We start from the raw sequence: 26953 nt of genomic DNA on the forward strand, positions 1-26953 counted from the left end.
CTGGGGACAGGCCGGCCAAGGAACCTGGGGAACACAACCACGACCAGCTCAGCCAACATGCTGCCAGGGCCCTGGGGGGCAGCTCCACACACAGCAGGAGGTCTCTGTTGCTTTTTGGTGCGATCGAGGGGAACAGAGGCATGAGGCTCTGGCTGGGGCATGGACCAGGCAGCAGCACTGTCACAGCCAAACTCTGCTACCAAGACATGTTTTTGTTTTTCCACAGGGGACAAACCACTGGTGATACACAGCCCCAGGCAGCAGGACGTGGCCTGAACCCTGCCTGCTCTTCTGGAAGCCTGAGCTACACAGAAAACCAAGCATGGTGCAGTTACACAGCCCAAAAAGCACAGAAAAGGGAGAGACGTGGCCGGACTCAAGGGATAATGGGCACCACAACCCTGCCCAGGCTGCTGTCTGCACATCCATGTGCTCTGTGGCATGGGGATGGTGGAGGGGGCGACGGGGAGCCCAGCACCATTGCAGCAGCTGAGCCAGGCTGCATCTGGGACCAGCACAGCTGATGCTACATAGTGCAAACTGAGTGCATATGGAGGGAATGAGGAGGGGCGTCGTGATGCTGGGGTGCTGCTTTTCACTGTCTTGTGCCACAGCAGTGCCAGAAACATGTGGCTACAAGAAGCAGGGGGCTGCCGGGTTGCTCAAGCGGTGTCCTCAACCCACAAAGCCACGCGATGGCTCCTGCCTGCTGGCAGTGAGCATAGCTGCCCTGTCCCCCAAGGAGATGGCTCCTGTACCCAGGGGGACCACATCTGTCCAGTGCACAAGGGGACTCTCCGAGAAGGCAGAGCTTCATCAGCACGGACCATGGAGGAGAGCACAGCTCAGCCTTTAGTTCGAGCAGCCACTCCCAAAATCCTCTTGGTCCAATGAGCACCTAACAGTTCACAGACTCACCAGGCAGAGAAAGTCCCGCTTCTCCACATTCAGTGTATGGAAGGGCCGCCAGCTCCCACGAGGCGACCCACAGAGGTAAGGACGGGAGGTTTGCTGTGGAAAGCACGTCTCTGCAGTTACAGTGGGGTGACGGGCAACAGGGCCTCAGAGGCAGTCAAGGGATTGTTAAATTACGCGCAGACACACTCACACACACAGGCACACACAAGCTTTTCTGTAAACCGGACTCCAGAAGATCCCACAGATCCTCAGCTGATCCCACGGCCAGCGCTGGATGTGGCATCCTTACATGTTCCCACGGTATGTGATGTTGGTGAAGGTAGACGTAGCCTCTTTGTATAAAGGGTTGTGGCCCTGAAAGAAGAATGAAAAAGAGCATCATCACTTTGTGCTTGGCATAAGCATTCACTTTACAGCTGGGGAAACGGAGGCACCATTTCAGCACTGAGTGGTGGATCCATGTCTCTGCTCAAGGCTTTGGCTGCACAGTTTAACAGCTCCCTGTGAGGTTTCATGGGGGAGAGCAGGAAAAAGCTGCCATGGAGGAGAGGAAAGGCAGCAGGAGCTCAGGAGCAGAGAGGCCTCCTAAAAGAGCCACCCCATCCCTTCCTGCTGGGGATGTGGAGGAGAGGTGGGGGACAGGCACCAGTGCCATCCCAGCCCCCTTCCTTGTGCTCCAGGTGCCTCAGCCCTTCCAGCACCCTGTGGCAAGAGGGACCTTCCGCCTCGCTCACGGGATGGAAACACTGGTGTGAGCAGTGAGTAAGAGGGTCACGCTGGTGACAAGTGCTTGGGATATGCTGGCAGTGGGAAAATCATCTGGGACATCTGCTGTTGCCTGTGCACAGCCCCTGGGACCACAGTGGGTTCAGGGAAGGGATGTCCAGGCTGGCAGTGCCACCCCGAGTCCTGCCTGTGACACTGTGCCATGCTTCAGAGAGGGATGGGGCAAGCTGGTCCCTAAGGACCATGCCCTGGGACCACAGACAGCAACTAGGCTCTCGTGCTGGGAGCACTGGGATCTGGATCCAGTCAGCCCAGGGGCTGTGGGATTCATGGACTCTTGCCTGGCACACCCAATCCGCTGGCCCTCACCGTGTCCCACTTGGCCCTGGCCTTCTCCTCCTCGAAACGGGCAAACTCCCGGCGGTCGTGGATGGTGATGAGCAGCTTCCAGATGAGCAGGGCGGCGAGGCCAATGAGTAGGATGGCGCCCATCACTGACAGCAGGACCACCAGGATGTCCGGCCCTTTTGGGCAATCTGGCAGAGGGAAGAGGGCAGAGTTAGGGGAGCTTGGCACCACTGGGGCAATTAAAAGCAGCTCTGGGGCTGCCTGGCCATGGGTACATGGAGCTCCTCTGGCCTCAGGAGGGCTTCACCCTCCCCTGTTAGGGAGCAGGAGCCTCCACCCTTGAGCACAGCAGTGCACATGCCGAGATCCTCGAGCTCCTGTCTATAGGGTGGGGGTCTGCACCCGAGTCTGGAGCAGTCCAGGTCAGGGGTGTCACAGGTCCTATCCATGGTGGGGGACGACACTGGAGACCAAGTCCTTGGGCTGGTGGAAGTTCATCCCCAAACCACCAGACCAGCTGACACCCTGCACCACCTCCACTCTCCGGCTGTGCATCAATGCCGCACCGGCAAACTAGGGTGGCAAGATCCGGTGCGAACCCCAGCAGCCACCCTGCTTCTCCCGCACACTGCGCAGGGCTGTGCAGCCACCCTGGCCCTCACCTGCCTCTCCCCTCTGGGTGCAGGGGCTGGGGATGGTGGGCTGCAGCCCTGCCAATGGCAGGCAGCTGTAACGAGAGTTGGCAGCTGTCTTCGTGGCCCTGCTTTCAAAGGATCTGCAGCCACACAGCCCCCGGCTCAGCTGGAAATCAGACCTTGAGGTCGCTGGAGACCCCAGGGCTGCTCTGCGTTGCAGGGGGCTGCTGTATCCCAGCCCTGGGGCACAGCCGCAGTATTCCTCCCACCTGGCTAATGGGACCCAGCTCTCATCCGCTTCTTGAGAAAAGTCACACCCATGGAGTCAGAAACAGGATCAGGATAGTGGGAAGGTTGAGCCCCCATCCTTGGCCTCAATGAGGAGGTGAAATAACCGAGCAACACGGTGGGGAAATGAGAGACAGAGGCAGGAAATCATGGTCCCGGTGGCATGGAGCAGGGAACAAAGCAGCTCTTTAAGCCCTGTCAGCACCCAACCATGGAGCCTGACTGGAGTGGGAGGTACACAGGGGACTCAAAACCCATGCATTTAGCACGTAAACCCAGCACAGCATGCTCTGCACCCCCCCTAGACTGACTACAGCAGCCAGGTCTTACCTGGCTCCTCGATAACGTAGAGGATGGACTTGCCGCTGGAGTCCTCATAGTACTGGAACCGCACCACGCAGTCATCCTCATCCTTGTAGGTGCAGTTCACAGCGTCCTTGCCCCTGTCACCTGCCAGTGCGAGAGGCTCAGAGGCTCCCAAGCCGGGGGAGGCACACGTGGAGGGAAAGCAAACAGTGTACGCAGCCCCCCCCCCGTTTCCACACTTTAGGGCAGGTGTTTGGGTCTCCTGTCTTACCCAGTTCCTGCACCGTCTCGATCTCGTCGCGGCACATGCGGCTGCAGGACTGCTGCTCCACCAGCACTCCCCGCTCAAACTTCTTGCACTCCACACACTCCCTGAGGAAGAAGAGGGAGGTACTGTGAGCTCCTCCATGCTCTCCCTGGGGAAACCATCACGCTTTTCGGTCTCAGGCTGCAGAAATAGCTGCAATCCCAACCCAACCGGGCTGCAGCTGGTGAGAGCTCCTGCCAGCACCACTGGGGTACAGCCCATCCCACCTCTCTGCCCTCTCTCACTTTTTGATGGTGCAGGCATCTGGGCATGTGGGACACTTCTCGCAGGTGTCACCGTAGGAGCCAGGCTGGGTGCAGTCACACTTGCCGCAGATGCAGGAGCCATGGCCGCTGCACACCAGCCCGTTGCTGGACATGCACGTGTCGGTGCGGGTGGTGCAGTTGCAGTAGTCACCGGTCCAGTCTGAGTCACACAGACAGTCCCCACAGTTGCACTGCCCGTGGCCTGGGGACAACCCAGAGGGCATCAGGACCCTCAAGTGTCCCCATAGATCTCATTAGCAATCACCCATATGGGATGCCCATGTACCCAGAGTGGCAGCTCCACCTTCATGGGCATGGCAAGGCAAACCAGCCGCCCAGGACAACCCCTTTCCACTACCCTTGGGGTGGGACACACAGCAGCTCACATCAAACCTCAACCTTTGCCGTGACCCCAACACTCCTCTTATTCCACCTAAACAAGAAAACACTGCCAAATTTCAGGCTGAGCTGCCCCAGTTCTGGCAGGTTGGCAGCAGCAGCTGGAGATGCTTAATCAGATCCGTCTCTGAGCTAGTCCAGCTTTGGCTTTTAATTTCAGATTGAGTCAGGACATCTGGTCAAACCCCCCAGATCCCTTTCGTTTCCCAGCCCCAGACCAGGCAGGGGAAGCTGACTGCTGGGAAAAGCCCAACAAGCTCTGTGCACTCGCTGAGACTAGTTTAATCAGACAGACAGACGTGCTCAAGTCCTGCCAAAGCCTGGAGCTATTTGGATTGCGGTTTGATTTCAGCTCAAAGACAAGACCTGGTGAGCAGTGGAAACGCCATGGAGCTGGCATGCGCCGACCCATCCCAAGCCCTGAGTGCACCAGAACACATCAGGAATGCTGCTCCTGGCGGGGGATGGGCTGGGCACCATCCGTGCCCTGGCCTCAGGGGCGCTAGCATGAGAAATAGATGTGTAACCCTGTTGATGAGGAACTAAGACTGAGTCACAGGAAAATAGTGCCGTGCTGGGTGACAAGGCATGGAAACAGATGGGGAGGCTGGAGAGAAGTGGCTCAATGGGATGGGGTCGATGCCAGCAGGGTCAGATAGATCAGGTTAATTAACAGCTTGCCCAGGCTGGGGGCAGTGCTTCATTGTCACCCTTTGCCCACCGTTGTGCAAACAGGCAGTGGGAGCAGGGACAGGCACCCGGCTCCGGAGGGCACCGACTGTTCAGGGTGGGGGAAGATCCCAGCATTTGCACCTCTGTTATTAGCAGACTGTTAAGATAAAGGATCAATCCCAGCAGCACAGAGGCAGCTGTGAGCCATGAAGTTGGGCTGGGGGGCAGGCGGGGTCCAAAAAACTCGATTTGGGGACAGTGGGGAGCAGGAATCGAGTGTCATCTGGTCAGCAGGTTTCATCTCATCCAGGCTGGGCTCTGGCAGAGTGGGATCAGCTTTGGCCACTGACATTTTCCTGGGTTTTTTTGAGCTTGCAGCAGGAAAGCGGTGGCTTTTTTGGCACTGTGTTAGCAACCACCTCACTTGGGCTCAGGGAGGGAGGCTGGGGATAGGAAAGGGGGTGGCTACCCCTCTCTCATTTCCCCCTTGAATCACTTTTGGGCTGCTCTGCTCCTGGAGGGGACATGCCACAGCTTCATGCCCCAGTCCTGGGCACTGCCACCTCTCTCACATCCCCCAAAAGAACAGGAGATAGGGCAGAGCGCTGGGGTTCACTCAGACCTCCAGTGCTTACTGGAGACATGGGTGGGAGAAACCCTAGATGGGGGTTCCTAATGGGGAAGAGGCCCTGGCACATCAGGACATGTGAAACCACTCTTGGGGCTTGGGACGGGTGTTTGGGAGAGAGGTGCTCCTTCCCTGGTCCCTGGCGTGGGCGGAGTACCCAAGGACCTGGCCCTCTCTCCCCAGTACTGAGAGTAGCAGCAGCCGGGGCTGGAGCAGGTGAGTCTGATAGCACATGGAAGAGATGAATATTCAGGAGAGGTGATGCTGTAAGGCCAGTGAGGGTGGAGGATTTGCTTCCTCAATGCTTTTGCCAAGGGACTCTTCAAGAACTAGGTGGAGGATAAAAATTGCCTCTCCCCACCCCTCTTCCTCCACCCCAGGGTCTCCTCCTGCAGAGAAATACCTCTGATATGTCAGAGGCTGCAATTCAAGCAGGGTCCAGCCAGTCCCTGCCCTGCGCACCCCAGAGCTGCTTCTCTGAGTGCCCACCAGCCCTCCCAGTGGAACTCCTGAGTCTAAACATGGACTGAGGTCTGCTTCTAACCCTCAGAGCCCATCACCCTGCCATGGCTCTTGGGCACAGAAGGTGATACCAGCTGCCAAAAAGGGAATAATTCCCCCGGGATCGCTTCAGACCCAGGGCTGGTCCAGGGGGAGCCACGGCTGAGCAAACCAGAGGTGGGGACAATGCACAGTACAAGCCCCAAAATAGCTGGCGTCTCCTTTGTCCATGAGTTCGGGCAGCGTAAATGCCCTGAGCTGCTTCCCCTCTAAGCCCAGCACTCACCTGAGCACATCTGGCCCTTGAAGCGGACGCAGGAGAAGTCATCGCACTCGCAGTACTTGCCCGTCACCTTCCCAAAGTCGCTGCTGTGGCACACGCACTGCCCGCAGGTGCACTCACCACGCTGGCTGCAGAGGGGCTGGCCTGGCCGGGGGCTGCAGTTGTCCTGCTGCGAGGGGTTGTACTCCTCCTCTGAGCACTCGCAGTGCAAGCCCAGGCGCCCAGGATTGCAGCGGCACACACCGCACTCCAGCGTGCCATTGCCTCGGCTGCAGGACGAGCTGTTGGCCTCGGCTTGGCTCTCACAGGAGCAGTCACAGTCAAAGTTCACCATCACTGTCAGACTGTCCTTGAAGCCCACGGGTTTGATGGTGAAGGATTTCTGCCGCTCCCTTGGGCACCCCCGTACCTTGGCCTCAATGCTGAAGCTCACCTGGAGGGCAGAGGGATGCGTCTGGGTGCCAGTACCCCTGGCACGGTATTGGGGCACCTGCTCCAGGCTGGGCTCAGCTCCTCATCCATGCCCAAGCTTAAGAAGCCCAGAAGTGGGACCCACCAGGTCTCTCTGGGCTTTTCAAAGCTGTCCCAGCACGGTTTGGGGCAGTGCACCTGCCTGCCACAGTAACCAGGCTAAATCAGTCCAAAAGCCCATGCACTATGGCCAGCAGCCCAGGCTGAGCTAGAGGACCACAGAGTCTGCATCCAGCAGACTCAGAAAAGCATTTTCCTTCTTGCACCCACCCAGCTGGACCCCTCTCTCCACTGCAAAGAGCTTACAGCATGCCCTGCAAGGGTCTGTGTCACCCAGGAGGTGGGGGGGCAAGCAGACGGTGCTGGTGGAGAGCATCAGATGAGCTGGCAGCGCTGCTACATAGAGGGGGAGAAAAACCAAGCCCATGAACAGGATCCTCACCGTGTCCCCAATCTTGAGCCCCATGCAAGACTTCAGCCCGGGGATGACCTCTTCATTGAGGCAGGTGGCATTGAAGGCCAGGGACAGCTCTTCAGGGAGGTCACGCACCTCTAGCTCCACCTTGGAGCGGATTTTCTGGGGGGAGGAGAGAGGAGCGATGAAGAAGACAGCACAAGCTGGGCAGGGCTCAGTCCCGGGGAGGGGTCCTCCCGAGCAATGCAGTGATGCTCCCACGTGCATGGGAAAGGAGCCAAGCGCCGCAAGTCTTTCTCGGGACTCTACTACGTCGTTCTCCACAGGGAAATGCCTTCAAGGATGGGAAGGGGCTGGTGGTGAACAGAGTGATCTCCCTTCCCCGGGGTCCCTGCATGCGTGGGTGGAGGCAGATGCTCACAGCTGGTCCAGGGAGGATGCTCGGAGCTGGGACAGCTGCCAAATCTGTGTGGGCTGCTTGCAGTGTGAAGCAGTGGTTATTTTGGGAGGGAGAGAACTGTTGTGGGGCCATCACACTGCACACTCACCCCATAGGAGTCCACTATGAGCTGCAGGACGTTGCTGGAGTCTCTGGACAAGGTGCCCACAGTTGTGCCTGGGATCAGCTCACTGTAGTTCTGGAGAAATATCGTAAGCATGGTCTGCTCATGATAGGTAAATGTGCCATGGCTGGGCCAAACCATGTCTGGGCACGTGGGAGCTTCCTGAGGAGCTTTGATAGGACAGGAGGCCACTGGTCTATGTATGGCCACCCATGGCCAGCTGCAAAGGGTGCTCCTTGGGACCCACCAGCCCCCCAATAAAGGTGGCTTTGCACAGCAGCTGTTACCTGATAGAGGCCCACGACTGTATCCGTCACAGCAAAGATCAAGTTGATGTTCTTTTGCGAGAGTTTCTCAGTCATCAGGCCCAGAGAAGGATAGTCCTGGGGAAGGGGAGAGGCTATACCCTGGGACCATCTACGCCCAGCCACCCTGGACCCCATCATGCTCTACAAACAGGGCTGGACCACCTTTCCCATCCCATGGGGACCCTCAACAGGAGCTCCAGGCTCCCCAACCCCACGCATGGGTCAGGGTTTACCAGTGTGGTGGAGGCCGAGTAGAAATTATCTTTGTCAATGTGGCACTGGGCATCATTGGGCTGCACGATGCCAGCCAGCCTGCCATCCAGCGCAATGTGGGTCTTGGCATCCGTGGTGAAGACAAGCAGGTGGGAAGCATCATTCCTCCAGCCGATTTTCTCCTGCAGCAAAAGGCAGCTCCCAGTCGCGTGGCAGCGTGTGCCAAGGGCAGCCCTATGTGTAAGCACCCTGCTGCCACCTTCGCTGCCACCCTGGGTCATGGCTTGGCTGCAGGGACCAACCTGCCACTGCAGAGGGAACCGAGGGCAATCGCTCTCCCAGGGAAGTGCTGTGGGGGGTGTGGGCTGTGGAGCCTGACAGGTGGGCATGGGCTGCTTGTGCAGATGAAAGACAGGTTTTAATTTGCTGGAGTGTTAATCAAGGTGGTTAATGACTGAGGGATGCAACCCTTCCCATTTCCAGCAAAATCAAGGTGCAGGCACAGGAGAAGATGTCCCTTCTGGGCTGGTTACTACAGGTCTGACATGGGATCATCAGCAGTCCCCAAGCACCTGCTCTGCTCCTCTCTCCTCCCAGGACTGTGCAAGGGTCCTGCTTGTCCCTTGCCTTGGCTACTGGCCTGGAAATGTCCTTGTTGAACATTCACCCTGTCCAGGTCTCAGCTCTGCAGCAGCTCCACAGAGTTTACAGCTTTGTCCTGGTGTGTTTGGGTGGTCCCTGCCAACCCACTAGGCCCAGCCTGATGACCCTCTCTCGGCCCCAGCCAGGCCTTCTTGCCCCTTACGTCACACACGGTGGCCTGGATGATGGCATCAAAGCCGCCCTCAGGTGCATCACGGTTCCGTGAGACGCTCTGCTTCCGCACCTCCTCGTTGAAGCGGGTCACCTCGTCCGTGAGCGACAGGACATGTTTGTAGCCAAACATGGGCAGGCAGGTTTCCCCAATCCTGCAGGAGGAGAGCAGTCAGTGCATGAGGCTCACAGGGCTCTTCCAGCTCCCATCCCTCCCACATCCCATGGTCCTGTCTGGGATGTGCTGGGGGGACCCAACCACCTCAAGAGCCCAAGGACATAGCTGGAGGCTGGTGAAGGACCTTCTAAAAATCAATCACATGTTCTAGTGATGCAGCCTCTGTCCTGCTGGGGTTTTTAGGATTCACTTTCTTTGAGCCTCAATATCTCTCCTGAAAAATGGTGGAAAATTGTTTGCTTCCTTAAGACCTTTTCAGTGACAATGACACTTCAAAGTTTAGACCTGCTCCTCCTCCCTGTGCCAGCAGAACATGCGGTGCAGCAATGTTTAAACCCTGCCCAAAATCAGGCACCCAGCTCCCTGCTGAAATCCATTGCTATGGATTTCCAGCCACATTCCGGTGATGTCCCATTAACTTCTGGCCCTTCCAGGACTCCCTCAGCCTAGGACTTACTCATAGCAAGGGTTCGTAATAGCTTGCGGAGGAGAGATATACATGTAGGGGGAAATGGGCTTGTCCACAAAGGCCCCAAAGCCGATGCGTAGGTTGCTGGTGAGCTTGCGCATCTCACTGGCCAGCTTGGTGCCCAGGTTCTGGATGTTCTTCAGATCATCCTTCATGGAGTTAGACAGGTCCATCAGGTAGTAGATATCCACGGGGTAGTCCTCCACTTGACGCACTTGGACGCGAAAGATCTGGGAGTCATCTGTAATGTGACAGGGCAGCGGAGTGAGAGATCCACTCCTCGGAGGAGCAAAGGGAGCTTATCACAGGACTAAGGAGAAAGTTAACCTATGGGGTCAGCAGGAACCCAAGGAGATGGTTTACAGCTGCTGAGAGGAGAACATCACAGTTAAACAGACACAAGGAGGCAAAGTTCTTAGGGGAGGGTGCTTGCACAGGAGATATGCTGTGCACCCCTTGGAGATGGCAAGTGTGGCTTATGGCTCCTGTTCTCCAAACCTCTCATTATACCAGGATATGAACAGATCCTCCTGCTCAGTCCTGACCCCCAAGCTGTCCTGCATGAACAGCATGACCAATACATGCTGGATGGAGTAAGTGAAACACCCAGCGACTGGGCAGCAGGTCTTACAGGGATTATCAGAGGGCTCTATGGCTGTTCCTGACTTCTCTGAGCTCCCAAGGACTCCGAGCATCTCCCAGGGCCTCCCCCATCCCTGTTCCTTCCCTCTCCTCTTGGCTCCTCCCAACCACTTCTGGGAAATTTTTGGTGAAACATTTTCCATTGAAACAAAAACCTCCTTAGACAGAACCTTCTGGGGAACAGGCCAGTTTCGATGACTTTTGCATTTTAAAAAAATGCTGAAAACACTTTGAGTTGACCTTTTCTTTTTGCCTTTTAAAAGAAACAAAGGTTTTTTCTTGCTATTCTTTGAAATGTAAGCTGGGGCACAGCTGCAGCCTTCTCAGAACACCTCAGATGTTGAGGAAAAAAGCTCTACTTAAGCTTAAATTATTATTGTTTTCATATTTCCTTCTAAATCTGCACATCACATTCTGACTTTCAGGATGGAGAAAGTTTCAAAATCTATGAGAGCCCAAAGAGCCCCATTCCCCCTCCAGCTGCATTGCTGGAGCACCACCATGTAGTCAGGTGTCCCAACTTTGCACTTAGAGAGCATCTGTTTCTCCTTGTTGAGCTAAAACCATAAGGACTCTGAGCCTGTGGGACACGGGCTGTGACCTGTCCTACTTATATCCTTCAGCACTTGGTCTTGATTCATGAGTCAAGGCAGATAACTCATGCCAAGCCTTCTTGGTTGGGTAGAGATGGTATCAAGCTGGGGTTTTCTTCCACTGCTTCCAAGAACAGGGACTTAGGGCACTGCACACTGCCTCTGTTCCTCTCCAGAGCACCACACCTACCTGCCTCCTGTCAAATACCTTTAGACCTAAATAAAGCAAGGGCCACTTAGCAGCTACATGTCCCCATTGTGTGGGGACTTTTCAGACTGCTGTCATTCAGATGGGTCAGGACTCCTCTTGGCCAGGCCCAGGGATGTGCACAGCATGCCATGTGCTATCAGCCACTGATATCTGTCCCCGAGGCTTTAATTAGCACAAGGGACCAAAATTATTCCTGCTGAGACTGGAAGAGTCATCCATGAGTGGATGGCCAGGGGTGGGTTATGTGTGGGGCAGAGTGCGGTGATGGCACCACTCGCTCCACATTCCCCAAACTGGTTTTGTGACCTTAGGTGAGTGGTGTCTGTTAGTTTTGCCTCCTGCCTGGCATCACTTGAAACTCCTGGATGCTGGCAAACGACCATAACAGTTAATTGGCTCCAGCCTGCCTGGCTGAAATGAGCCTGGGAAATTACAGGGACCTGCTGGCATTCCAACCCTGCCAGCTGCTCTACAGCTTGTTAGACACAAGCTGACTTCCACCAAAGCATTCAGAGTGCAGCAGCAGTGGCTAGAGGTCTAAATGGCTTTATAAAATAAGCCCGTACGTTATTGAAATTGCATCCCATCCTGCCCCTTGGGGTACCACAGGATTGAGCCAAGAGACTGAACAGCAGAAATCTGCTTGCAGACAGCCCGGCTGCCCATCAGGGATGTTCCCGGAGGGTTTGGTGCAGCCCCCAGCCTGGTCTTGCTCTCAGTGGACACAAGACAGCCTTAGCCACTGAGGCAGAGCGATGGCTCCCTCATTGCTTGAGCCCTTTGGGTTATTCCCACTGCATCTCTCCTTCCCGCAGCAGTTTGGGGGCTCTTACCCGGCCGCAGGTTCAACTGTATTTTCTGGGGGCTCATCTGGGTGGTGGTGGAGCTCCCCGAGCCCTTGTTGCTGAGGGGTCGGTCCTCCAGGATGGTCACGGTGCTGGTGGGGAATTCGATGTGGTCCTGCCCGCAGCCGTTTTGCAGGAGGTTGGCGCGCAGGTCACAGCGAGGGGATGACTGTGCCAAGACCTGCAGGAGAGGGATGTGGTCAGGAGCCAGCTCCCCTGGGGTTATGCCGGGAGGAAGAGAGAGGGCCTTCTTTTCCCTGGAGAGCCCCTGCTTTATCATACCTAATGCAAGACCAGGATAAGAGGCTTTTTGGGCCACACTGTCTCTGCTTGAGGGAGGTGGCAGACAGAAGGGATCTAGGATCAGCAAGTCCTGCTGGGGCTCAGAGCGGGTTTGGGTCTGCTGTGCTCTGCAGGGTTGCTCAGTAACCCCTGGCAAGGAGCAGTGGATAATTTATCCCTGCCAAACCCCCTTCTGACTGCTAGCAGCTGGAGCCTCTGGTTTGGTTTGCGTTTTGGCAAAGCTAAAAGGAAAGCTCATCTACATGGGATGGCTAGAAGAGGGTGAGGTGGGATGTGAACATGGCAGGCTGGGGGTGAGGGGCAGAGTCTGGGACCTTTTTTATTATTTTCTAAACTTTGGCGAAAGACAAGCCACCTTTTCCCCCCAATTTTCTCAACACGTGCTCTTAGAAAGCCCACCGCGAGCAAGGAACAGCCCTGCTGTGGGTGAGCCCATTGCATGAAGCAGGGCTTGGTTCCTGTCCAAGAACGGTACAGGCTTATCTCCAGCTCTCCAGCTTCCTGCCGGATGGAGCTGGCTGGGGGAAAGGAGAACCAAAAAAGGAGCGAAAGAGCAAAAAGGCAACAGGGCTGCAGGAGAAGCTGTCAAGTGCCTGTCAGGGGGAAGCACAAAGTGTAGAGTCACGGTGGGGCTCCAGCTCCATCCCTCCTTTCCTAGAAAGCTCCCGGCTCCTTGCCCTTATCACGGCGCATTCAGAAGGGCTCCCATCACTTCGGTTTGTCATGAAGATGGGGAAGAATTTCTTTCACAGCCCAACACTGCCAGGATCTGCTGCTGTGCATTCCCTGCCAGGCAGCAGCCACCCTCCCCTCCAAGGGGTTTCTCCATCTCCCTCCTACAGCCCAAATGTTTTGACATTCAAAGTCCTGCTGCAGACTGGCACAGCCTTTCCCTGCAGCAAAGGGGGGTGGCACAAGTCCTGGTGCAGCTGCTTCAGCTCCCTCCCTGGTCCTGGGAAGCTGGACCCCAACACTGCAGCCTCCCAGCACTGGAGATGTTCCCCATCCAGGATATCAGCTCCCCCAGGTTCAGGCTGCCTGAACCCAGGAATGAATTTGTGTGTTTTAAGCAAACGAGTGGAAAAGTGCGAACAGTGTCAAGAGGCCCGGGCTGGCCTACAGCCCTCTGGAAACAGTGGCCAAGCAACAGCCAGAAAAATACATCAGCGGGCGTGTTCTTCCCCCGCAGCCTCCTGCTCCCACCCTTACTGCCTGGACAGCATGCTGTCAGTGAAGACGACAAGTCATCCCCCTAAATTAGCTCCCTTGCACCCACCCACCTGCCCTGCAGGCTTGCCCCACGAGGCTTCCTGCTGCGGGAAGAGGTGCCTGGTTTATTCCAGATCCCATCAATCATCATGTACATTCCTGTCCCAGGCAGGGAAATCACTGGAAAGATATGCGGGTGAAAAGCAGGCTCGGCAGACGGGTTTTTAACTGCAGCACTGGGTGATACGTGGAGATCCAGAGGGACTCCCAGGCCCTCAAAGGACATGTAGTACCTTATGGGATTAACAGCATCATTCCTACTGCAAGATTTCCATGCAGAAGCTATTTAACCCCAGGGCTGCATCCTTCCTCTTTCCCTGGAGCCCTAAACATCATGATTGACTCAGGACTCACAGGAGCCTCCCCAGCAACAAAATTACTGCAGAAGGCAAAGGAAAAGTTATGGTACCATCAATGGGTCATTTGGCTATGAGGCCCTTGCAGCCCCTAGTCTATTTCCCACCTCACCCCCGCCCCAGTCTCTGTAGACTTGTGGACTCAGTGACTTGGACACAGCCCCAGGTAGGAGCGACCCAGAGGCAGCCCAGGCTTGCTAGTGACAAACTCACAGCACAGGGACTTCATCCACTGGGACACACCCTGCAAACCCCACTTTCCCATCAGCGTGGCCCTGATGGCATCAGCTCCCCATCACGGAGATGCTGCAGGGGCTGGGAGATATGTGTTCCCACCTCCTCCGTCACAAGCTGTCCCGCACCCCTTGGCCGAGATGCTCCCCAGCTCCACCTCCCCTTTGACCTCTGTCCTGCTGCAGGGAAGGAGGTTTCAGCTCAGCATCTGCTCAAGCTCCCTCCAGGATGGGAAACTTGATGATTTTATCCCTTGATTGGTGCCACCAAACCCTGTAAGCGAGGGCAGGGTCAGGCAGGGTGCTGGCAGAGCCAGGCAGGGTGCTGGCAGAGCCAGCTCCATCCCCGAGCTCCCTCAGTGCTGGGCAGAGAGGCTGCGGGAACTCACACATCCCCAGGGCATCTTCGTTTTCATCTTGCAGGCAACCACATACAGCATCAGCTTCTCTGCAGACGAGCTCCTGGGAGGACCCAAAGCACAGATGCCTCCACAGATTAAGCTAAAACTTTCCAGCAACTTCTCTAAATCACACCCTGGTCTAGCCTTGCCTCCACCTTTCCTCCAAGAGGACGAGAGCGGGTGACATATCGGGTGGGTGAGACCCTGGACGATCTGCCACAATCATCTCCAAAGTGATTTTAGAGCCACGCCTCAGTGTTAAGGCTTGGCTGACTTTCTCCAAAAGGAAAAGTCAATGGATGGGCACACGTATTTGTTGGTAAAAATAGTCAAGGTCTCTGAAAAATAAATAAAACTCAATTTTCCTCTGCATCAGTGCTCGGTGGGGTCAGTGATCACAAGACGCCACAATGAAATCCTTTCCTGCCCAAAGCCAGGATGGAGCAGGAGTAACTGATAACCCCTGGCTCCTTGGAAGGGCAGCATGGATGTGAAAGGGCTGCAGTGGGAGCAGAAAGAGCACAAATAAGAGCACTGTCCCTTTAAGAAAAAAAAGGGGGGGCAGTATCAGAGACCTCCCCCACCCCAGGGAAATTAAACAAACCCACAGAAAAATCCCTCATTTGCTAAATTAAGACAATGTGGTCCAGATGTTGGAGGCAGAGTTGCTGAGCAGAGTTTGCACAGCCTGGCTATCCGGGGGCCGGTTGCTGGCAGCAGGACGTCTCCCTCACTGCTTGTCACGTCTGTCTGTCTGTGAGCGCAGCCCTGAGCAGCACTGGAAATATTTCCTTTTTTGGAAACCTTTGCTGATGTGGAGGAAAAAAAAAACCCAACCCCATCACAGCCCCTGCTGTAATGTCAGGACACCAGCTTGGCCCAGGAAGGTGGCTGGGAAGGAGCAAGCCCAGCCCAGCCAGCGGGGAGCGAAGTCCCTTATCACGCTGCAAAGTTCAGCCACTCCTTGCGAGAGATAAGACAGGGCACAAGCATCTTTATTCACACTGCACACCGAGGTCCTGGCAGTATCTGATGGGCACAGCAAGCAGAGGCATTCCCTCCATATATGCACTGACCCCAAAGCATCAGGCCATGCAGGCAGGATCCAACAGCGTTTTCCAGCTTGGATCACTTTTTCCCAGGTCTTTTCCCATTCCCAGTGGGCACCACAGGCACAACCGCAGCCAGAGGAAACAGTGTTTCATGGATGGAGAAGCAGAAAGCAAGAAAAGCCTTGCCAGAGGGGGAACTGCTCCCAGCTAGTGAAGCCCTGAAGGAGGTTTCATCACCTCTCCCCATCCCAGCCTCACCTCCCTTTGTCTCTGCCCTGGGGCTGCTCTCCCATCTGTTGGGAAACTCCCTCCTCTTACCACCCCATGGACTAAACTCCAGGGCAGCATTTTTGGAGGGGATAGTGGCAGATCTTCCAGGTTCTCACCCACCCAAACAAGGTGATTTTAAAGCCACAGCTCAGCTCTCACATCCTCTTTAGCTCAGTAACAAAAACCAGGCACCTTGTCTTCCCTCCCTCTCTTTCCAATGAAAAAAAGGCTTTTAAACCCAAACCCTAACTTCTAATCAGTATTTTTTTTATTCCTCCCACCAGGCCCCCTTCCCTTTCCAGCCCTTCCAGCAATTAAACTCCTTTAGCCCGAGCTTTATAATGGGTTTTCAAGAATCAAACCAAAAGTAAACTAGGTTTTCAAATGTACATTTTTTGAGCGACAAAGTGAATTCCCAGCATAAACATCAGCATTTCCCAGCCAGCTTGATGTAGCTCCCACAGACACACCCAAGATAAGGGACGGATTTTCAGAGCAAGGCAGAACCAGGCAGCTGGAGCCCCATGATATGCACCTCGAGCTGTGGTCAGAGCCAGATGCTGCCAAGGAATGTGTTTAAACATGGTGGGAACAGATGGAGACCAAGCTTGTGGCTGTAACGCAGGGACCAGCCCCCATCCCACAGCCCAAAGGCTTGTCCCTTCCTACATGTCCCCTGTTCTGCTCGGGGACACGCTTCAGCCCTGCTCAGCCTCTCCCCAGCTCTTACCTCTGCAGAGCACCAGGCACAGAGGGGGCTCACAGCCAGACACTGCTTGCAGGAGTTCACCCCGCGGGTGGTGCAGATGTTACCCCCTGAAACAGCAAAACACAGAGCGGTTACAACCTGCAGAGCCCAAAATCCACTTGTGTGCTGAAGTCTCAGTGCTCAGCCAGCAGCTTCACGAGCAGATGCAGCCCCCATCCCACCCAAGCTCTGCTCTAACCCCTTTCCCAGTCCCAAATGCTGCCTCCTTGCCCCTTTTAGAACCACCTCTCCAGCCCAGTACCAGCTGGGCTTCATCCTGCCCAGGACTGAGCATCATTTCCCACCTGTCAGCTCCTTAAAGGGTCCCTCCATCCCTGCAATGTCACACGTGTTGGAGTGAAGCCCCCAGTGCTGGCGGCAGGGGACACATCTCCCCTTGTGCCTCCCTGCAGACATTTTGGGGCAGCAGAGAGGGGGAAGGGGTGAATTCCTAGGGGCGCAGCATGGTACCTGCAGCCCTGCCAGCAGCCACGGAACGGCTGCCTCTTCCCACCGCCCCTGACCAGAGTGGTCGGTGCCTTCTTGTACAGATGTTAAACTCATGGCTGGTGTTGGCTCGAGTTCAAACCAGGGAAAGGAGGGGAGGGAAAGGGCACAAGTCCAGAAACGTGCTGACAGTGCTGACAGTGGTTTGCGCCAATGCCCCAGGCAAAGGTTGGGCTCTGTCCGTGGAAGTGGCAGTGAGGACTTTGGGAGACGCGTGCTGGCACCAGTCGTGAAGGTCAGAGGCCAGCAGGTCCGTGTGGGGGATTAAAGGGCCCCAAAATGCCCACAGGGACCCCAGGGCAGTGCCAGTGCCTGCCCGGGCAGGAGGAGCTCCTCTGGCAGAGGCAGGACTGTGTGGGTCCGACTGCCAATGGCCGATGCAGTGAGCGGTTGGGGGCACGGCTGCGGTGGCATCACCCTCAGCTCTTCCTCCCTCCTGGGGCACAAGCATCTTGGCAGAGTTTTAGGATTCCCTGTGCAGAGCAGACTGCAGCCATGTGCCTGCTTGGTTGGGGGAACACTGCAGCCTGGGGAGCCCAGGGGATGCAGGCATAAAGCTACAGGCGCTGGGGTCTCCCCTTTGCCCTGTGTCCCCCTGTCCCCACCCAGGGCTCTCCCCGGCAGCCACAGGCAGAAAAAGCGGCATTTTCCATAGCTGCCGGAAATGTAACATGAAGCAGAAAGAGGAAACGGTGAAACGATGTCATCAGGTCTTTCGGCAGAACCACGGCGACAGCACCGTGTGCTTGTGTCCGCTGGCATGCAGTCCGGAAGCATGAGTGTACACCCGTGTGTGTGCACAGTAGCCGTGTGTGCAGCATCGTGGATGTGTGTGTATGTCTGTACAAGGGTGATGTCACAGGCTGAGCCGGACATGCTTGGGGACATGCCTCAGGGCACCAGGGCTTGTGTGCCCCATGAGACCTCTGCCACGCACACCTCCTGCTCATCCCATGCAGGGGGACTAAGTTAAAGGCTAAAACCCAACTGCTCAGCTCAGCACCAGTTTTGGGCTTGTATCCGCTCCCAGAGCTCTCCCCATACACCAAAATACCGGCTGCAGCGTGTGAGGATGGGAAAGACTTTAAATTTAGCATTGCCCGAAAGAGCGACAGGTGCTTTCTGCACCAAGGCTACTTAGCAATGTGTTAACAGCAGTATTGCTGCCTGGGCTGGATGAGTCTGGATAGCTGGGGCTGAGCAGGGAGAAGGCAAAGAGCTCTCAGAAAGCAGCAGCAGCACCAACAGTGCTGGCTCCCGCTTCTCACGCCTGTTCCTGCCGTGTCCATATGAAATCCCTCCTGCCTTGCCAAGTGCTGGCAGCTGCAGCCCAGTGTGTGGCACGTGCTTTGGATTTGCACTGTGCCGTGCAGCTGGGAGCCAGTTCCAGCGTGGCTGGCAGTGGCTCAGCCCTCCGGGGATGGCAGGGGAGGCATTACCCTGGCAGCCCTCAGGGAGAGGGATGGCCCTGGTGGCTCGAGGTGCTCACAATTAAATTCTCAGAGCTGCCAACCCTGGGGCCACATGCCCAAACATGAGAACAGCTTCCAAAACTGCAGGTCCATGGGGAGCCCTGATGCTTTGATACCTGGACCAGCACCATGGCTCCTCAGTCAGCAATTGGGGGAGAGGTGCCAGGTAGCTGACTGCTTCGTGCCAGGAGTTTAATTGCTTTCCGCTCTCATGTCCCTCCCTGTAGCTGCCATATCCAGCTGCTGACTCACGGCCAAGGTGGCTGCAGCCCTGGCTGGGGCAGGGTTATAAGCACCGAGTACCAACAACAACGTTCCTGGCCCAGACTGCTATTTAAAGCCAGTGTTTTTTTTTTTCCCTCAGGGGTGGGTTTTAGCTTGCCATAGGATGGTTTAGTCACCTGGCTCTGCCCTTGCATCCAGTTTGCTGGGGAAGTGCAGAGCTGACAAGGGCCCCTGCCACCCATGGGTGCTCCAGCCACGCTCCCAGCCAGGGGGCGGAACCCAGGGCTCACACCAGCATCTGGGATGTGAGACACATTGGTCCAAATCCTATCTCAAACAGGTTTACCCTGTGACTTGAGCCAAGTCCCTCAGCTGCTCCCTGCCTCAGTTTCCCCTGTGCAGTGTTAACCTTGGTCTCAGCAAGACCTGGCTGCACTGAAACACAACATGGAGGATTTCTAAGCTTGTATCTGCTGGCCAAGCCCCTGGCTGCCTCCGCTTTGCCTCCTCATGCTGCAAAACCTGGGCTCTGGGGCTAACGAGCCCCAGTACTGTCCCTTTCAGCTGGAGAGCTCATCTGCTCTCCAGCATTTGGTACAAATTACCTCCTGCTTGTGTGCAGCCTCTGGGCCCAGGTGGCTTCCTCTCCTCCCCTCCTGCTGCCACTCCACAGCCCAGGGGTCCTTGATCTGGTGTCCCCCTCCATGCAGGACGTGTAAACCCAATTTTCTTGGTTTTGGCATGAGGGCCACAAGCTGGGCTGTCCTGCCCAGGCAGAGCAGCGGCCCCATTGCCAGGGAGCAGCACATGGGGTTAGATGGGGCTGCAGCATGAAGGGTCTCTGTGGGAGGGATGCTGCCACGCTCGAGGCTGCCCTGGGGTCTGCCATCACATCATGCCACCATGCCGGCAGCAGTGGCTTTGCCCAGGGGGTCCCTGCAGGTCAGTACCTGCCCCCTCGGGCTGCCTGAAGCCCCAGCCCGGGGATGTCTGCTCCAGACTCACGCAGACCTGTGGTCCCTGTGATCTCCATCGCTCCATGACCGAGACACGTGCCTGGGGATGGAGGACCCTTCCCCAACCTCCAGCACCGTACGGAGCCATTCTTGGTTGCGCTTAACCCAGGGTTGGCTGGAGCAGGACCATCCCTTTCCCATGGGAAGGGGCCAAAATCCCCCAGGCGCCAGCGGTGGTTAGCACAGGGCAGTTATCACCATCCAAACATGTGTCTCCTCCTAGTGCAAGCTGGCAGCCTCACCCCCCTCACTGTGGGGAAATGCCTCTATTTTGGCATTTCCAGCACTGCTTGCATGGCCGGGCGCAGCGTGCAGTGTCGGGAGGGCTTTGCAGGAGGGAGGGGGGAGGGGGGACCTTGGAGTGATGTAGGAGCAAAAGCACAGGCAGAGGAGGGCAGAGGATGCTGCAGCTTGAGCCCCCTCAGGTTGTGGCCCTCTGAGTGCCCAGCACTGCTTCCCGGGCTCAGGATGCTGCCCGGCTGTGAGCAGGTTACCAAGATCCCATCACAGCCTAAACTAATAAATTCTGTGGGTTTTAGTTCTTTTTCTTTCTTTTTTTTTTTTTTCCCCATTTTTGGGGCTTGTTTTTCTAGCCATAAAAACTAATAAACCCAAGTACAAAAGCTGCATTTTTTTACTACAAAAGCAGCTGGTCTCATATAACGATCTGATCCTAAAGACTCAAGCTTTATAAAAAAAGAAATCCTAGCACATGAAATACAGGGAAACAGGAGATAAACAGGACAGCATGGGAACCACCCACCTGGGGCTGGGCAGCGCTGTGGCCCCCAGCGAGGTGAAATGATGCACTTGAAATACCCCAGACATCTGTGGCTGAGCATAACCCTTCCCTGGCTGGAGAAAATTAGTCAGTCCCCAATCTGCACTCCAAGTAACCTCCTCTACGTACCACATGAGCTAGCCACACACTTTGTTTTCTCCTCCTCTGCCAAGTTGTGCAACAATGTGCACATAGAAAACTTGATAAAGATATTTTATAAAACTCGGTAAAGACACAAACCATACTTACATCCTCTCTGGCCTTTCTGCTTGCCTCAGCGATAAGGATTTGGGCGTTTCTGGCTCATCTGCCCACACCGTCCTGGGGCTGTGTCTTTTCCCTGAACCTCTCTGTGTCTGCCAGCATCTTCCCGGAGAGGGGATACCTCAAACTGAGCTCAGCTGATTACAGGCACCGACACACAGGAGCAGAGAAATCATCTGCACAGCCCCGAACTGCAGCTCTACAAACTCAAACTCTTCCAGGGGTTATCCTATGTCCTGTACTGATGACAACTCCCTCAGGCAGCAGATCGGAGCCTCAGGCTGTTCCTGGGAATTCACCGAAGTCTGGAATTCTTTAGACAGAACAATGTTGCCCAAAACCCCCTCGAGTCTGGCCTTGAAAGCAATGGGACTGATTTACAAATCAGGAGCTGAAAACACCACACCATTTTGCAGTTGCAGGATTGACTCTGAGCCTCGGAAACACACCTGGGGAGGAGATAATGCTTTTCTAGCTCCTTCTCCATGCTTCAGACATGGGATTTTTTTTTTTTTTTTAAATACAAACTACATTTGTCCTGAGATCCCCTGATGCCAGAAATCAGAGTTTTTAAAGAAAAGCACCAAAATAGCATGAGAAAAAATAACACAACACAGCAACACTGACTTAAATATACTTCATGCCCTTAAAATGACATGGATACAGTGACTATCTGCCCTGCAAAGTCGCCCAGCGTATTTTCTGTTTCTTAAGGACAGAGCCCAAGTCGCACACCAGTCCTTCCATTACAAACCAGTACCTGGAGCCAAACACTGCATAGGTAGAGAATATAAACTTGCCGCACCCAGTGTGAGAATAACGCACCGAATCCTGTCTTGACCCTATAACATCTTTGAGAAACCCTCCTGGCCTCGACCCAGCTGAAGCTCAACTGGCCTGAGCGGTGCTTTCTATTTGGGAACCAAGCTGAGGTTTCAGGCTGCCAGCTCCCCCTCTGAGCGATTTTCCTGGGAAATCGCAGACCCTGGGAATGCAGAAAGTCCTGGGATTTTGGGAAATAACAGGCAATATAATCACTAAATGACCTGGCTTTAAGCAAGCAACAGCATTATGGGCTGTAAACCTACCCCAGCCGCCAGCAGCGCAGAGCACAAGGATCCCGAGAGCCACGCAGAGTTTTCCCATCTTCTCCTCCAAGCCCCGAGTGTGGGGGGCTGCTTGGACCAGCCCCGCCGTGAAAGATGGAGAGCAGCTCTGGGGCAGCCGGAGTTTTGAGCAGTCCAGGAGATGAATCATGAGTCTGGGTGTATGACACACATGGCGAGCAGGGCTGGCCGGAGGAAACTGCACTGGTGTCACTCAGTTTTGAGTCACGGAGTGCCCCCACCCGCTCTGTCTGCAGCTCCTCATGCTTTTTTTTCTCTCACAGCTCCGACAAGGGCCTAATAAACTCTGGCAGCAAGTACACGGCACTGGTGACCTACAGCCCTGGGGCTGGTAACAGGCTTTTTCCCATAGGCTCTTTCGCCTGTTTTTAATTCCTTGCGAAATCTTGCTCACTCCCTCCTTTTATTAACTCTTGCGTGAAAGGCAGCCTGGGTTTTACACCCAGTCTGAGCTGCCTCTGAGTTCAAGGATTTAAGGGGAAATAGAACAAATACATACAGATATGAAAGTGTGGGTTCTCAGGTCCCCTCCTCAAAGCACTAGTGCAAATGGGACTATCTCTGCTGAAACAGAGCTGGGAGCTGAGTGAGACCCAGCCAAGAACTGGACCTGGTGAAACCAGCAATTTGGGTATAAACCTGGACATCACAAGAGCAGGGAAGTTCAGCTTTGGGTCAGATAATTTGGACCTGATTTTCATCTCACTTGTATTGTTTTTTCCCCTCTGTGTCCTCAGAAATTGGTTCTGTACTGAGCAAGTACAGGGAGTTGGCTCTGCACAAGAATTGTCCCTGCTGAAATGCTGGAACTGCTTGTGGGTGCCTCCCGAAGGGGTTTTATAAACTTCTTGTTCCCCTGCAATACCAAGGTCCTTCTCGGAGATGGGGAAACTCGGGCACTCAAAATATGGGTTGGGGGGCAAAAGGGAGAGAAGGGCTGTTTCCCTGGAGACCTGGGCTGCTCCCTCCCGCCAGGTGACAGTGGTTGGGGACAGTAATGACACAACCCTGGGTCAGGACGATCCAAAACACAGAAATACCAGGCAGCAGAAAACGAGCTCGCGTGGGTGCCGAGAGCTGCAGCCGCAGCCTGGCAGTGCCAGAAGCTGTGGGGCGATGTGCAAGGCGCTGTATGAGAACCACAGCCCCACACCAGGAGAGATGAGGATAACAGCATCTGCCCCAGCGCCGTGTGGCTCTCAACGAGAGATGCTGGTGTTTGCGAGGGTGAGAGGGAGATGGGGACTCAGCTTCAGGAGCCGGGGACTCTTCTTGGCTTTAAAAGAAGTTTTGATGCCTCTCTGCTTCCCCACTCAGCCCCACCGTCCCTTCGGGGTGCTGCTGCCCTCCCGCGGCTGCGTGGGCTCTGCTCAGCGGAGGATCATTTTCCTCCTGGGATCCAACTCCCTCCACAAGATTTGTTAATGAGGATTTGGTAAAGGAGACTAGGAGAATCCCATCGACCCTCATGTAGTGTCAAAAAGGGATGCACCTTGGCTGGGACATCAATACAAACCCCAAACCTGCTTTATGGGGGGCTCTAGATCTCGCCCTGCTCCAGATCCCAGAGCCATCTCTCACTGCAGACCTCATTAGCCAGTTTTAGGGCATCTAAATTCCTGCTTTTCCTGCATGGGTCCTTCCCTCCCTGACTGGAAACGCCGCCTGTGTGGCCTTTCCCTGTTGTGCAGGGTTTTCTGGCCACGCGTCACCCTGTCCCTGTACCACCCCATGAGCATGTCTGATGCTTCATGGATGGGACAATGAATTTCTTTAAGTTTCTATAGAGAGAAATGCGGGAGCCCTGCTTGGCTCTGCATGCCCCACATATCCAACCTGCCATGCATCTCTCAGGCCCTCTTCACTGGGGGACTCATCCTGCCCAGCAGCTGTTTGCTTGAACTAGCAAGTGCTGCAGGCTGCAAAGGGACACACTGTGTGTCCTGAAAGTCCCTGCCCAGCATAAACTGGGATACTCCAGCCGTTGCTTCCAGTGTAGCGCAAAAACTTTGAAGAAGGAAAAAGGTCACAAAATGAAGTTTTTCATCTGCCTGCAGCTACTTGAGCTCTCGTCCTGCCTGAGGACAAGGATGGTATGAACTTAATTCAGCGCATTTGGATTGAATTTCCCTGCCGACTGCAAGAAGGTGCTGCTTGTCCTGAAAACATCACCATGATGTTAACTCCAGGCACTGTGTAATAGATAATGGGATTCTCTGGGTATTGAAGTCCCTGTTTGGATTAAGGCAAGAAGCAGGCAGGGGTGCTTGAGAGCTGAGCAGCCCCATGGCGCCGGCTGCCCCATCACTGCAGGCTGTGACCCAGGAGCGATGGGTGCAGCAGCCCGGATCCGTGCGGGGAGAGGAGCGGCTGGAGCTGGAGCCACCAGAGGGAGCAGAAACTCCTTCAGTCTGGAAGCGAGCCGGGGAGAAGAGCTCCCACCCGGGCTGGGGCACCGGGGATGCTATGGTTTCCCGTGGGGATTTTTTCCTGGCCCTCAGGTTAAACACGAACAGATGCTCTTGTTCGATCAGGGCTTTCCACCTCCCTCCCACAAGCGCTTCTGCTGCAAACTGCCCTCACAGACTGGGCAGCCCTTCAGCCACGTGCAAAACAAGGAGGAAAAAGCAGCAAGTAAAAACCAAACAGTTTTTGAGCCCCTAAAGTCACAGCAGCAGAAGAGGGACACAGGTCCCAGTCGCCTAAAAGGAAAATCAGTTGACACTCTCTCCACCAAGCCACCCTCCATCCTCAGCCAGCCAACCTCACACTCCTGCCTTTAGCTGCAATTTATCAGTTCTCATTTAGGTTTATTAAAAGCCCCTTCAGGGGCCGGGCAAGGAAAGCGAGCCAAGATGTACACAGATAAATCAAGACAAGGACCTCACATCATAGTTCGAGACTGATCTCCTGTTCTATGCCATCCAGACACGTTTCCAGGCAAACAGCAACTGGCAAAGCCAGGAAAGCCGGGACACAGCAGTTCCACAGGCACAGCCCTGGGATGGGCAGGATCAGGGCCAGACACGGCTGGACACCCCGACTTGGACTTTCACTCTGGGAGCTTATGCAGACAAGGAGAGGGGAGTGACGATGAAAATTCTGCTGGGATTCCCTTGGTGGGGCTGAGGGACCCGAAGGAGAGGGTGTGTGATGCTCCAGCCCTGGGCACAGCAGTGATGCTGCTGTAGGACCCAGAGCTGGGGACAGGGCAGGGAAGGGGGTATCGAGCAGAGATCAGGGTGCAGCATCGCAGTGCTCCCCTTCGAAGGGACTAAAGGAGCAGGAGCGGGGGAAGAGGGAGACAAAGGTGCCCGAGGAGGAAATCCCCAGCCCGAGGAAGACAAGGATGCAGAGAGGGGGATGGATCCAGCTCTCATCTGGAAGCACAGGCGTCACTGAGCAGAGCTGGGGGTGGACTGGGTTGGATTGGGCCAGTGCTGCTCTAAGAAGGAGTGGGTGGCACAGAGCAGCAGCCAGGGATCGGGGAGAGCAGCACTGACTTGAGGCTCACGGTGGCCTGGGGTGGGGGGGACAGGGATCTGCCAACGGTTCAGGAGAAACACCGATGTTGCGGGCTGGTTTCGGGAGCAGGTGGGGGGGCTGAGAGGAAGGATGAGTTAGGTGCCAGTCTGCAGGGCCTTAGGGGTCAGCCTCTTCCTGGGGGTGGCACAGGGGTGGGTGTGGGCACCCGTGGCAGGGCAAAGGGGGGGTGCACACGCATGGGGAAGGGGTGGGCAGCCTGGGTGAGCATGGAGGGGGAGGAAGGCGGTCCTGGGGGGGAGGCTGGAAGGGGGTGGAGTTGCTGTTTTTTCTTTGAACACGGTGAAGACTTTAGCTTGGAACTTGCATTTGTGGAGCTCCCAGCCAGCAGGAATCAGCTCTCCCTCCTGCGGGAGAGCCCGCGGGGGAACAGGCAGAGCCTCTCCGCTGCCCTGCACTCTGGGGTGGCAGCTTCAGGGCAGCAGCGAGGGTAGGAGGCATGGGGCAATCTTTGGCTGTCTTCCTCTCCCCCACGCCCTCTTCGCCTTTTCACTCTCTCTCTTTTTGCTTGTTTGGGGGCTTGTGCTAACACTGCCTGTGCCAGGAGGGATCTGGGAGCAAGCCATCCCTCGGCCGCACAAATTGGCTTCCCACCTGCTCACAGCCTTGAAGAAGTTTCCCCTCCATCCAAGGTGTTGTGAGAAGAAGAAAGCCAGGAGGTGGCTCAGAGCCTGGCGGCCCGTGGCGCTGAGCCCTGGCATGTGAGGGGTGGGCAGGGGGACAGCAAGCTTTCCTCTTGCCTTCCCCAGAGATTTGGGATCACACATAGACCATGAATGGATCCTTTTTCAACCAGACTCTCCTAGAGCAGGGAGCTTACCCCAACAGGACCCAGGGCTTGGGGATGCTCATGGCCTGCTGCAACGGGACCGGGTCAGTGCTGGCAACTGACGGCAGCTCCTCAATCCTGGCACCTGATGAGAGGAGCCTTTACCTCACGCGGGTGGTGCAGATCGCTGTCCTCTGTGTCCTCTCCTTGACTGTGATGTTCGGCATCTTCTTTTTGGGCTGCAACTTGCTCATCAAGTCGGAGAGCATGATTAATTTTCTGGTGAAGGACCGAAGCCCTTCTAAGGATGTGGGAGCTGCCATCATGGGACTTTACTGAAGCCACCGGGCTTTTGTAGGCAAGTGAACTGTCTGGACCTGGTGTTGAGATGCAGATTCCCATGTGTTTGGGGCAGCTGGGGGGGAGTGGAAAGGGGGTGTGTGTCTTTTAATATGTCTGTGTCTGTGGGAAAGCAAACCTGCGCTTCCCAGTCAACAAACTCTGTTGTGATGAATGGGGAAATCTCCCCACAGTTGTATGAAGCACAATAAATGAGCAGCATCGTGTTGCATGCAGAAATGGCTTAAGTTTTGCATGAAACTTGCAGAAACAGTGATAA

General features: G+C 55.5%; 2 protein-coding genes across 3 annotated transcripts; one reads left to right on the top strand and one right to left on the bottom strand.

Moving 5' to 3' along the window:
- Nucleotides 1-81: 81 nt before the first annotated feature.
- Nucleotides 82-22212, bottom strand: ITGB3 (integrin subunit beta 3). 2 transcript variants are annotated; one of them, XM_082331862.1, is made up of 15 exons: nucleotides 21984-22212; nucleotides 16613-16698; nucleotides 11987-12179; nucleotides 9696-9948; nucleotides 9134-9215; nucleotides 8268-8429; nucleotides 8014-8109; nucleotides 7712-7801; nucleotides 7191-7325; nucleotides 6281-6710; nucleotides 3774-3996; nucleotides 3493-3593; nucleotides 3246-3365; nucleotides 2014-2180; nucleotides 82-1272 (listed from the first exon to the last, which is right to left on the bottom strand). In XM_082331862.1, exons 1-15 carry the CDS (start codon nucleotides 22150-22152, stop codon nucleotides 1204-1206), a joined length of 2376 nt encoding a protein of 791 aa, XP_082187988.1. In that variant the 5' UTR covers nucleotides 22153-22212; the 3' UTR covers nucleotides 82-1203. The 2 variants fall into 2 exon arrangements, with proteins under 2 accessions (XP_082187988.1, XP_082187987.1); XM_082331861.1 differs by having other exon boundaries at nucleotides 85-1272; nucleotides 9053-9215.
- Nucleotides 22213-26337: 4125 nt separating this feature from the next.
- On the top strand, nucleotides 26338-26673 carry RPRML (reprimo like; the record flags this gene model as incomplete). The annotated part of the gene is made up of 1 exon (XM_082332071.1): nucleotides 26338-26673. One exon carries the CDS (start codon nucleotides 26338-26340, stop codon nucleotides 26671-26673), a length of 336 nt encoding a protein of 111 aa, XP_082188197.1.
- Nucleotides 26674-26953: the final 280 nt, after the last annotated feature.

This window comes from Platalea leucorodia, assembly GCF_965183815.1.
Source record: "Platalea leucorodia genome assembly, chromosome: 22".
Taxonomy (NCBI): domain Eukaryota; kingdom Metazoa; phylum Chordata; class Aves; order Pelecaniformes; family Threskiornithidae; genus Platalea; species Platalea leucorodia.